This window comes from Oenanthe melanoleuca, chromosome 5, assembly GCF_029582105.1.
Source record: "Oenanthe melanoleuca isolate GR-GAL-2019-014 chromosome 5, OMel1.0, whole genome shotgun sequence".
In the NCBI taxonomy this organism is placed as follows: Eukaryota; Metazoa; Chordata; class Aves; order Passeriformes; family Muscicapidae; genus Oenanthe; species Oenanthe melanoleuca.
In genome coordinates this window covers 40,506,799-40,520,006 of record NC_079339.1, presented here as the reverse complement: position 1 = coordinate 40,520,006, position 13,208 = coordinate 40,506,799, and the positions used below count along the sequence as shown (strand labels likewise).

Sequence of the window (13,208 nt, the reverse complement as noted above, 5' to 3'; positions counted from 1 at the left end):
AATGCTTAACTACCATATTTTCATCTCATATCATGGTTAACATTAACAGGATGGAGATCACCCCAGGTGCAAGACACTTCACTAACATCATGGGTAAACTTTACTTCTGCTACCTTACATGCTTAAAGTTGCACATTTGAACAGTCTCAGCAACAACTTGGCATGCCAGGGTTGTTTAATATTTCTAATATTAACTGCAGTATACTAACACTGAGTTCCTACATATTAGAGGAGTATGTAAATTCTTAAAATAGGTTGAAAGCTCACATTTATTGAATGTGATTCTGAAATTATTAAAACACCCATAAAGATTGAAGATGGAACAACTTCAAAAAATTGAGACTATATTTTAAATGGTACAGAGAATAGAACCAGTATATCCTGAATAGCATTATTGCTTCTATTTCTACCTTTCATTTCAGGTGTTAGTACTGGCCAGTGAGAAGGACAAACCTTTAAATTCACTTTTGTACAATGGACTTTTTCACATTAATTTGAGGAGAGGGGGTGTCCGTGGGTTATGCCTGTGTCTTTTTTTTTTTTTAATTGATACAGTACCAGTCAGGATGAAACATACTAAAACTGAATTTATGCCTCCATAGCTCCCATTAATTTCTTATTTTAAAGAATCTTAACTCCTACAAAGTAAAGAACATCTGAAAGAGAGCTACAGAAAAGCTAAAATTAAAGGTTGTATAATCATTTCCACTGGGAATTTAAATCCTTGTCTTGCTAAGCAATACTGATGAATGGATAAACATGTCTATAGGTTTACAGAATGAATCTCTGTCACCTCTGAAGGGTGAAGGGGAATTACAGGTGCTTCCTCTTCACCCTTCAGAAACACCAGCTCCAAGTCAGTTGCATCTGAATTAGGAAGCTTAATGGCCTAGTCCTGGGACAAGAATTAAAAAGGAAAAACAAACTGATGCATCAAGCTTTGCTCAGCATTGGTAAGACTGAATATCTACAAGGTTTGCTCCAGCAAATAATAAAACACCTAAACATAAATCTCACCTACCTATAGTTAATTTGGGATAATCTAGGAGATCATCAAGAATAATTGAAGAGAATACTTTCCATTTATCTGCCTCAGAGGCACAGATATATTCTTCATCAAACACATGAAAATGCAAATTTCCATTGTGGACACTTGACTTGATTAACAGAAATAGAAAGGCAAAATATGTACAGTAAGTCAGCCTTTTGCTACCATTTTGATTGTGTAAAACTCAACCTGTTTGTTTACTTCAATACTCCATATTTACACTAGTAGAAAACCACTCATTGCTCATAAGGTAGAAATAGCCATCTACTAAATTAATAGAATGGACTGCTGTGGCCAAAAAAACAAAGAGCCTGATGCACTTCTAAATAAAAGGCCTCAGGTTACACAGAAAGTATATCTTCCTGCCATTACTTGCACTAAAGTCTAGTGTACTTGCTTCAATTCATATATGCCTGTACTTTGATTAGCAACCTTATGTGAGAGATAGGAAGGACCAGGACTTAAGCCTTCTGAACTACACACCCACAAATGTATCCTAACTATATCAGGAAGTCAGGAGTAAAAGTCTATTTCCAATGTCATGATACAAAGGCAAAATCAAACAAACAAAACCCACAAAAAATGTTATACGCACTTTTTGCCGGTCCAGGATGAAGTCTTGTCATGTTCCAGAAGGAGTCCACATGACTTACCTTTCCAGATAATTTTGAAACCCACTTGCTTCTGTGTGCATTTGTAAATTACCAGCCAGGCTTGATAACTGGAGGCTGGTTCCTACACTGCCCACAACACCACCACTCATTTCAAGCTCCCTTCGCTGCATTATTTCCAGCTGCTAGCTCTAAAAAGCAGCAAGAAATCCCCAATTACAGACACAGGAACCTGGCTCTTCCTGATGCTTCAGGGCCTGTTCTAAGCCATTAGCAACAGCCTAACAAGGGCACTGCAACATTCTGGAGTTGTGAAGCCAAACACATTAGAAACAAACCCCACACTATCAATAATATAAGAGATTTCCTGGATATGTATTTAAATGCAACCCAACAGAATTCAAAGTAGCTTTGCTTTCACACATTTGTGTGCTATGCTTAGCAAGTCTAAACTGATTGACTGAACAAGTAGTTTGAGAGTGGGAAAGTGGGTGTCCAATTGATATAAGCAAACCAAAACAAAAATGCAGAAAATTGGCATCAGATTTTGTGACTCCAATATGAAATGTTTCTCCTGAACCCAAAGGAAACGTTCTGAATTCTAAAGCAACCCAAAACCAGACATATAAATCTGTGTCAGTAGTACCTTGTTTACACAGCCCCTGTCAAAGTATGAATGCTGATAGGCCTTTCCAATATCTGTTTGAGAGAAATATGCTGGAAGAAATGGGAGACCAACACAGACAACACTGCATATTATGAATGACTCAGAAAAGCAGGCACTTTGGCCTTCAGCAGAAACGGATTGTTGGCATATGCTACACAGCTTGTCATATGTGCCATCAAATCAGTCATGTCTCAGACTTTCAGGGGAAGGGTTGAAAATATGTTAGTGCTGTGGTACCAATATTGCATGGACCTTGCTGGTAACACTAATTAAGTCTACCACAAATACCTTAATGAAAAGCAGTTTTTTCTGGGTTTAAAATTTATACAGTCGGTGAACCAAATTATTGAAGCCTAGTGTTATACTTACTCCAGCACTCATGATGTATTCCTTTGTTCCCTGCCTTGGAGCAAGTGAGGGAGAAGGGGCAGTCATCTCAAATAAGAGAAGCAGGCAGACATCAGAGCTGAAGTGATCTGTTCCCTCCAGGCAGGAGCAAAGGCCAAATCATCATGAGCAGAGGGAATGTCAAAAACCTGATTACCTGCCCCCTAAAGGCAGACTTAAGGGGTTTGTTCAATTATTTTATCAGAGATCCTAGTAGAAATTGGCCAAGAACATCCAATGTTTTGAGATAAAGCAAATCAATACACCAAGAAGCACAAAGGTTCTTCTGTGTATTTAACTGATCACTGGTTTTAAGAGAGCATTCTCCCAAACACTATCCATCATTTCACATACAGATAGTATTTCAGTAGAAGACCATCTAGAACACTACTCATTTTACATGCATTTCATATCTTTTTCACCAAAAAAAATCTCAAAGTATAATTCAGTACACAAAACCTAGACATTTTTTACTTATGAAAATATTACATACAATATCTGCAAGTCATTCCTGGTTTGGAGAAACCAGGAATTCCATTAACATCAATTACCACCACTGGACTTGTGAAGTTAGTTTCAAAAAGAAGAGGGAAAGGGAAACCAACAAAAAGCAGCCAAACAAAACCAATACATGCTGAATTGCATATTTTCATTTTAAGGAAAAAAATAAAATAAACCTCTGTAGGCTTTAAAGAAATTTCCAAGAAAAAATGTTTGGATTTGTTACTGGGAAAGTTGCATTGCAACTGAAAGAACAGTGAATCATGTATTCTCTCTGCTCTCATATCAGGACTCACAGGTCACCAATGCAATGAAAAGTCTACTTACGATCATTACACTGGCTCCCAGAATATGAAGTCATGGAGCAATCACAGGTGAAGCCTTCCCATTGCTGATTACAGATGCCCTGATTCGCACAGGAATCTTCCTGGCAGGTAGTGCTCGGTCCTGGAGAAAGGATGAAAGGAAGAGAGTGAAATAAAGCTGAGAGAACCACTTTGGTCAGGCCCACAAAAGCTTCAATTAATCACTACCACTGCCATCAGGATCCTCATGCAGAAGAGAGAAAGCACTAACCAACTGTTCCATTCCTGAACGTGCAAGAAACTCAGATAAAAAACTGAGCACAAAGACAAGTGTACACCTCACAACAAAACAGCAAAACTGTAACACAGAGAGAGCAAAGAAGAGAGAATAGCAACATATTCCCTCTAAGGCAGGCCAAACTCCCTCAAAGAATTGCACAGTAAAATAGGGGGTGATGCTAGGCCATCAAACACAGCCAGGTTATTGTGCTTCCCTATAAATTTGATCCCCTTATAGAAATGAAAGCTAATTAATAGGCCCATGAACAATGCCTCATTGTATCCAAAGAACCCTGATAATGTAGATTCAAACTGAAGTTTTGAAGCCTCAGGGGCCACAACTTGGCTTTATAGTTAATAAAAGTCAGCCAAACAAAAAACCAAGCACTCTCTCTTATTACACAGGTTCCTCTGAAAACATGCTAATAAAGTCCTCAGAAGGGTATGGCATTTATTCACAACACTTCTATTTTTGGACTGCTTTCCATGCTTTTGGTGGAAGCAGAGAAAGAAGCAACCACTACTAAGAGAACAGCTTTTCATTGTTCTGTGATTTGCAGCTAACAGTTGCTATCCTACTCAGATAAACTCTGCAAAGACAAAATCCGAGCAACAGGCAAAAAAGTAATCTTCAGATCAGAGAGACTCTGAATGACAGCTACTATGTCATTCACAATGAGGTAGCTGGATTCTGAATCCTTTGAGAACATGCATGAAGCTGCAAGTCATAGATTACAAGAACATGAGTGTACAAGTTACTTCCTGGGAACGTATTTTATATTCAGCATTCTAGAAAAAGGTATGTTGCTCCTATTGTGCAGGATTTTAAATAAAATATACATATACATTTGACATATCTACTGTTCTATATGCTGTATGTGTTGGAAAAGAAGAAACAAAGCAGATAATAAAGGATCAATTGGCTAAGCTGCCTGAGAACAGTTCATTACCCACTTCCAGTCCAGAAGAATATTGCAAAGACAAAGAAACAACTGTTCAACCCATCCCAGCATCTTTCTTCACAGTCTTTGCTAGCAACAGCAACTCCACAAGACTCAATCCTTTTCCTTATTTCTTCATCACGTCAACACCTCCATCTGTATTTTATAGATTAGATAGGACAGACCAAAGTGGATCAAGCATTTTAAAATATTTTAACATAAAATGAAACCCTTCAACCTCCATCAGACACAGTCCATAGTGATTTTACTAAATCCTATCATTATTCAGCATCTTTGATATTGAGACAGCACACCTGGGCACTTCCATATTTACAAGTCCTTGTAGAATCCACATCTAACTGGAAGTCCCACATCAGGCCATGATCCTCCCAACAATTCAAAGACTAAGCCAGGAATGGACCCTTAAAGTTTTGCTGCAGAGTTTCTGCACCAGAGTCCCCACCAGATCATCTTTCCCTACTGAAAGAGCAAAATGGATGAATTTCAGTAGCTTTTCAGCTATCTGCATTTCTTTACATCTCTCCTGCAATGAGAATGAACATGTGACTTGGTAAGCAAAGTTAGACTGAATTTTAACAAAAACCTCAGCTTCTTCCAGAATGTATCACACTGTTAAAAAAAACAAACAAACCTCAAAATCTCTAGGTAGAAGCATAAATGTGGTTAATAGAAGATGACAACAAAATCCCTGAAGGAAAGTTCACCTATTGAAAAGAAGAGACAGGAGCAGCCACAGCAAGAAAACCCCTTGTTGCCATGCTGAAGGAAAGTTGAGCAGCATTTTTCAACACTTTTCTCCTCCCCTCCGCCTCTTCTTCCCACCCACCTGGCTCACATTTGCAGCCATATGAATCCCAGTGGTCTCAGTGGCACAGTGTGAAATTAACAGATCACTTCTAGATTAGAACAGAGCTGACAGACTTTCCAGCGTGGGCTGGCAGGCACACAGGCCATACAGGCCTCCCTCCTGCCTTTACTCTTGTAAAAATCATGGAGATATATATATAAATATATATATACACACATGTGCATCAGGTTGTGGTCTGATACTTGCTTCAGACTTACTCTGGCCGAGCAAAAGAAGGGACAACATTTAACAATCTGAAATAGAAGGTTAGATGTCGTTTTGTCTAAAATGTCTAAATTATCTGAGGATAAGGAATGAGGAACTAATACCTCTCTTGCACATTACTATCCCACTATCTAACCTCTAACCTCAAACATGAATGCCAATACTCCTAGAGGTATAAACAAGCAAGATATCAATATCTATATTTTAAAAATTAAAAAAAAAAGAAAGCAGCTGTGACTCTATGCAAACTTGCTACAGCATCAACTATACAGACCATTACATAGAAGCAGAGCAGAACACCATTTTCAACACCATTTGTCCACTCTTCCTTATTCTGAAAAAATGCTTTAATCAGTAACTGGACTTGACAATGGGTACATCCTTTGTCTAGATGCTGCAAGGGAAATTATTCTATTCAAGGAATAAGACTGCATGAAGCCCAGTATACATGGCTTGAGGTCTTCATATGATAGAGCCCAGAGAGCTGAAGCACTTGAATTCATGGCCTGTGCTATGGTATCTGAATGGTATTTCACAGAAACCAAGTGTGAAGATGGGAACAGCACTTTCAGCAGCCAGAGGGGGAAGAAAAAGAAAAAGAAGAAAAGACAACAAGGAGGAATTTTGAAAGCCTGAAAATACCACAAGCAAGCTTGAAGCCTGATCTGCCATCTTTAGAGTCAGTCATGACAGCACAGCACAGATGCTGGGTACTGGCCCCACTTCTTAGTACTATGAGCCATTTGAATCATAAAAGGATCTTTGTCTCAGAGTTCAGCTTCTGCTGCTAAGTCATTGCCTGATGTCATAATCCTCTGTGGCAACAGAATTTTCTTCAGAGCAACTAATAGGAATGTCACAGGGAATTAGGATTTTGGATTAGGGAGCAAAGTGAGAGAAGCACAGGAAGGATTATAAAACATGAAGACTGTGTTACCACGCACATGCCCTTTAGTGCTAACGAACAAGGAAAGAAGATGACAAACAACTTATATATAAAGCAGTAGAATTGTTTCTAAATTACCAGTGCCATCAGGACTCAGGTCTATTTTTAATCTCATTCCTCTGGCAACAGTAAGAGCAGACAAAGCATTTAAAAGCAAAGTTTCAGAACTAGTCTTCACATAATAATCTGAGATACCTCTGATTTTATTGTCTGTTTGTAGCTGAGTTTGGTGCATTGCCTTCTTTGTGCCACATGCACAGTGGAAAGAGGAGTAAGTGGGCAGTAGATGTCAAGTGAAAGTGGAAAAGTCCCCAGTGCAGAAAAGCAACCCTGCCAGCAGAAGCATGACTTGCTGTGTCTCTCCCTGTCCAGACTAAGCCTACCAACAGAGGCATCTCCTTTGGAACATGAAATGGCAAATCAAAATTCTTCAACAACACCCTTTTTATCTGCATCTCTGATTTTTACTGGAACAGCTCAGTATCCAAGGACTTGCAGGATCTGAGATTTGTTGGGTCTCCCTCCCTGGGAAGGAGATCAGTATCACTTTTTTACCTATCCAGATGTATTGTTTGTTTATTAGTTTTTCTACTGAGTATTTGAAGAAAATCACCTTTGAAGAGTATAATAGCCTGATCTTGTATCTGTATTCTGTTTAGACCAATTGCTTCATCTACCCTTTTTCCTACAATATCAGTTGTATGGTATGTTTCTCTTTGCCCTGAAATTTAAAAAAAATTAGCAACTGCTACATGTTTCACTGGCAAGAAAAGCCATTCCTTCTGTATCTTTTGAAAGTTCTTTGCAGGAAAAGGAACTTGAGAAATAAAAGACAGTGTTGTGTTTATTGCTCTTTCAAGTTACATGTGGAATCAGTTTATACAGCAGCTGCAGGATTATAACACAACTGCTTCACGCTTTGATCACAACTAGCAATAAATATTAAGATAAGCAAGTATCATATTGCACCTAACACCTTCCACCACACATCAAAATTTCACTCTTTTTGAAGGGAATCAACCATTTGTGTTAACATTATTGTCTCAATAAGATGAAGATCAGCAATAGGAGAAGTTCAATGACAACATGGTTCCATTTTCATTCTTCATCTCCCTAAATGCTCTCATCTTTTCCCCTTGTATCTTCAGAGATGTTAAGAAGCAATAGGAGAGTAATATACACAAGACATCTTTACAGCCTTTGCAGAATAAGGTGCTTCTTTAGGTCCTAAATTACAAATGCCATCCAGCACTGAAATATCTCTACCACTGCAAGTCAGATATTACAATCAATTTGCACCTTTGATAAACCTACACTCTACTTCTGTCAGCATTCCTCTTTCATAACCAGAGATAGTCAGCCTTTTTAAATTCAATCTGCAGTAGCAGCTCAGCTCAGAGAGGCATCAGGTCTTGAAAACCATATGCACCAGGCAGAAAATAAACCTGTTACAGGACTCACTCTTCCTCCAGGTTAAGTAGGAAACAAAGTTATGCCCAACAGTTTTCCAATGTTATAACAATTTGGAAAACAAGATTTTTTTTCTGAGTAAAAAGTGAGCAAAATTAAGTCTGAATCTCATGGAACCATCACTTTATGGGATGGACCATACCACATACACTATAACTGCCAAGCACATATTGGTGATACATCAGCATTTACTCTGCACAAATGTAAGAAACTAAATTACAGTCAGGGTTCAGTGCATGATTCAGAAAGTTAGGTCCTGTATTTTGAGTCACAGATAGCAGAAAGCAGGAATATCAATGACTAATATAGCAAACCAGAACTAAAAACCAAACAGATTTTCAAGGATTGCAAGGCCAGCTCTTCAAGCTCTCAGTTTCATACTTTGTTAAGAACTCATCATCCCTTTCATCACCTAAATAAGGTTAGGCATCTGTCAGGTTCCATATTTAAAGTTACTCATTGTCAGAAATAACTCAAAAGCCAGCATTCTTCTAACCTCTGAAAAATGCAGCCATTTCTTCAGTGCCTCAACAGAGCCTGAATACTTCATCTACCTGATAAAAGTCATGGTGCTGAGTCCTTTTGTTCCAAATAAGTGGCTGGTCTGAAAACCTCAGGAACTGGAACTAGTTAAAATAACAATTTTGCAAAAATGTGCTTTCTCCCACAGAAAGCACATCTATCTCAAGGTTACAGGAGAAGAGAATCAAGCAGCAATGGCAATCCATAGAAATGGATCTGCAAAGTGGTGGGATTTCTTTCCCCTCAAAGAAAGCTGGCATATACTTATCTTCATCTCTCTTGCCATCCTTCCACTCTCCATTTCTAAGTAATCTAAAAGGTCATGAACAATGTGCTTATATACATGCTAGTGAGGGAAGAACAAAAAAAGGCCAAAAGAATAAAAATCCCAACCATAGAACAAAAAGTCAACCGCATAAAAGGGAGTATGCCTGCACACAGAATGCAAAAGATACAGGGAGATGCAAACGAAGCAGAGGAAATAAACAGCATTTGAACATTCAGACACAGAAACTAAAAGCATAAAGGAAAATTGAAAGGGCTGAACATGAACAAGAAAAAACAGTACACTGGAAAAACATCCTTCCTCACTGCAAATCACAGCAATATAAAATAATCACAGAATAGTCTGATTTGGAACAGATCCACAAGGGTCATCAAGTCCAGCTTTTAAGTATGAGGTGTCATGGCCTATCCTGAAATAGCCAAACCTATTTAGCAAAGGTTGGTTTCCTGAAAAGCCAATAATCCACTTTATGCATTCAAGCCAAATGATTCCCCTTAGGCTTCAATGTAGTCAGATGTCTCTATCTGAAGGGTAAATATCCCTACAGTGTTAAGACCTCTGCAAAAAATTGAGCTTGAGATGGAATAATCTTCACAGCTGTAATATGCCTTTGGTTCTGAGGACTCTGGAAAAATCAAAACAATAGATCTCTCTGTTCCAGAACTTCTTGTTTATGATGCATCCACTTCAATAAACATCACAAATCAAGCTCTGGAATTCCTGAGCGTGCATTCTGAATTCTGATGGACACGAATTGACTACAGAGAACAGTGGCTGTAGCAAGAGGGACACAATACTTGCTGATGTCTAATGTAAGTCTCAATATCATTGCCACAATTTGAGTGGATGGCACAAAACATCTTAATCCTAAAGTTGTTTATTCTCCAGTGTACTTCCAGGACACTTTTTTTTCATCACATTAGTCCCAGTCCACATATATTTCCTATTTTTTCAAAACTCATCTTTTACCCATTTCATTTACATAAACTTCAGAAATCCCCTAGGGGCAGCACCTCTCTGTATCACTCACCTCTGTAAGACACAGTATTTCAACTTTTTACAGTTGGGAACAGGTCAGAAATGTCAGGAAGTCTCTGCCTCAGAGAGTGAAACAGGAACATTCTATGTTTTGTCTCATGACTGAACCTTAGACATAAAAGTGGCTTAGACATAAAATTTCTAGGTGACTAAGATGATCCCATAACAGATGCCATCTGTGGCTTCAGGACTGCTAAACAGAGACACATTGTTAAGTGCCTCTGACTTCCCCTTATACCCAAGACCATTATCTCCTTTTCTATTAAAAAAAGAGAAACAATTTTTTAATTTTCATGGCATTCCCGAATATATTAATTTGTATTCTATATTGGAGTCTTTACAGAAGAATTGAGAAGTACACTTTCATTATCATATTTAAAAGGATTCCCTTTCAATGCCATGGAAAACATCAGTGTGTTTATACTAACATGAAAGACCTATTAATTTCTAATAGGCACTTATGTCTACTTATGTTCCAGGCAAAAAGTCTGCAGGGTCTCAAAGAATACCTGATTTCCTTCTTATTCTCACAAATGCAACTCAGCTTACTGACTTTCTCAAACAACTCCTTGACCTGGTGACACAGCTCCTCAACAAGGACACACCTTCTGCAGAGGAGATGATCTGGCCCCAGGTTCTGAGACAGGCACCAGGCACTCTGCACCACCAGGGGCTGCAGACTTTTCAGAAGGTCTCTGGGGAAAGACTCTGACATGGCTGTTGCAGCCATAGCTGCTGAGGAAGGAGCTTTGTGGCACAGAAAAAGTGTAATATTGGCAGCACTGACTGCTCGTCCCCCTCAGTGTTAACAACTGCGCCTATGTGCTGACCCTCCTACAAAAAGGAACCTTTCTATCCAGACTAGGCTTGTAAAAAGCCATTCTAAATATTAATGGAGTTTGTAGTTTAGAAATTTGGGTTTTTTGTTTTTGTTTTATTTTAATATTGAAATTCCAGAAAGTTATTTCTGTGGTATATTTTCAAAACCTAAAATTAAAAAAAAAAAAAAAAAAAAAAAAAAAAAAAAAAAAAAAACAAACAAACCAGTTTTTACCTCCTGATCTCCCTCCTTAAGATCAGTACTAAAGAAACTAACTCAGCATTCTATTTTTTAAAGCTCTGAGGGCCTTCTATGTTTTGATGCATAGTAGTTATTTGCCTGATCATTAGGCTTTGCAGGAAATCAACTGGTACTTCGGTGGCTATTCAGAGATTGATACAGTCAAACCCCCCAGGTCAACAGAATCAGATCCATTGTTTGCCATGTTCTTCTTCAACTCAGAATCCTTCTTCAGAGATTCTGGGGCTTGCCATTCTGCTCCTGTCTTAGAGGTGTGACTGCATCCAGTAAAAGGCACCAAATGTTACATAAAAGCATCTTTCATTGAAACAAGTAATGGAGAAAAATAACCACAACCTTCTCTACCTTGCAGGTCAGCTTTGGTCAACTCAACTTTGTTAGCAAAAAAACAAAACAAACAAAAAAAAGCAAAGACAATAAACAACAGGTTAGTATAAAAGCAGATAAACCAGGGTAACATCACTTTGAATAAATAAAAGCGAGTGGTATAACTATCACAGCCAATAATCAAAACAAGCAACAAAGGCACAGAGAGACAATGACTACATTAACGCAACTTACAGATAACAAAACCAAACAAAAAGAGAAGAAATGCATTTCATTCATGCACACACAAAATCAAAAATTTGAAGATAATAAAAAGAGAAGAAAAAACATCACATTCTTTAACTCATCTCTCATCATTTACAATAATTTTAGAGAGATTTTGTCTTGTTTGAGAACTGCGTAGAATCCATTTCAGTAAAAATAAAAAAAAAAAACAAAATCTATTTGATTTTCAGTACCTCTGCCAAGCATATATTTCATTTGTTTGGCTTTTTGTCCAAAGTGGATTTATTGCCAGAAAACCATAAAGTACTGATAACTCCATAAGACAAAAATTTGTCTTTATCCAAAGAACTGAACTCGACACTGGATATAAGTGACAGTAACACCTTGCCCCCTCACAAGCTGTCACCTGCTCATGGATTTCAACACATCCTTAAAAAAAAACTTACATCAACAGGCAAGCAGGCTTTAGACTCACAGTCTTAATCAGTTATCAGAGCAATCAAAAAACAAAGAGTACCTGCTCCTTATTTCACCTAGGTGAGAATGATCTTGTTGTCGATGGTCATATCATAGTCCACCATATGGCAAAGATAAGTCAAAGATCTACTAAGTCTGACTGTCTAAAGATCCAAATACACTTTCTGAAGACTAGAGAACCAGTAAAAGGAAAACAATACAGCTGTTACTCTTCTGTGTAGGCACAGGGTTTCTTCTTTTAAATTTTCTTTGGGATTATTGTTTTGGTTTTATTTTGTTTGGTTGGTTTGATTTTTTTAATTGAGTCAGTTTCTAAAGAAGCCACATAGAGTTTTGGTGCGTTATACCTTGATTCTAAGTTTTCTTTTACAGAATGGAAAAAGTAGAGCACAAAGATTGGAGCACAGGCAGTAGGCTCCTGAATCCTCTGCTTGAAGGTTACCTATCTATATTACATAGCACAATAGGAACAGCAAAACACCAAATCACCAACCTCATGGCTCAAAAGATGGTTATTCAAGCAGTGCATACTTACCTTCTTTACCTGTTCTTAAAAATTTCTAATATCACAGCTGATACTGAAGAAAGATTGGTAGTTCTCCTTTCCCCATTGTCTTCCTTTACATTTACAACCCAACAAATTAGAACTCACAGGTGCAGATGCCATTTCCTGCACTTCCTAACAATTTTAACATTTTGAATTTTTTCACAGCCTATGAATGACTCAAGATAGCAATTATCCTCCCTTTTGAGATAGTCAGAATTTTCTTTCCACTTTTGGTACTGCTTTACTACATAAAGCTATAAAATTCCATTTTCCTTAAACTGAATTCAAAAGAAAGGGGGAAGTAGTAGAAAGAAGAGGATGCATTTCTCCATGCATCATTTTCAACACTTATTCTAACAATGCAATTTCTCTGTAACAAACAAGCACTTTTCCTACTTCCCTGAACTTCATTTTCTTTGTAGCTGAGAGAAAAGCTCACATTTGTTCCATAAATCCA

At 37.9% G+C, this 13,208-nt stretch overlaps 1 protein-coding gene across 1 annotated transcript in view; it reads right to left on the bottom strand.

The window, feature by feature from the left end:
- The window catches only part of NRXN3 (neurexin 3), an 876,168-nt gene that overhangs the window by 502,993 nt on the left and 359,967 nt on the right, over positions 1-13,208 (bottom strand). The window contains 1 exon segment of the mRNA XM_056493583.1: positions 3,542-3,661. Within this exon segment, the coding sequence (XP_056349558.1) occupies positions 3,542-3,661 (120 nt within the window).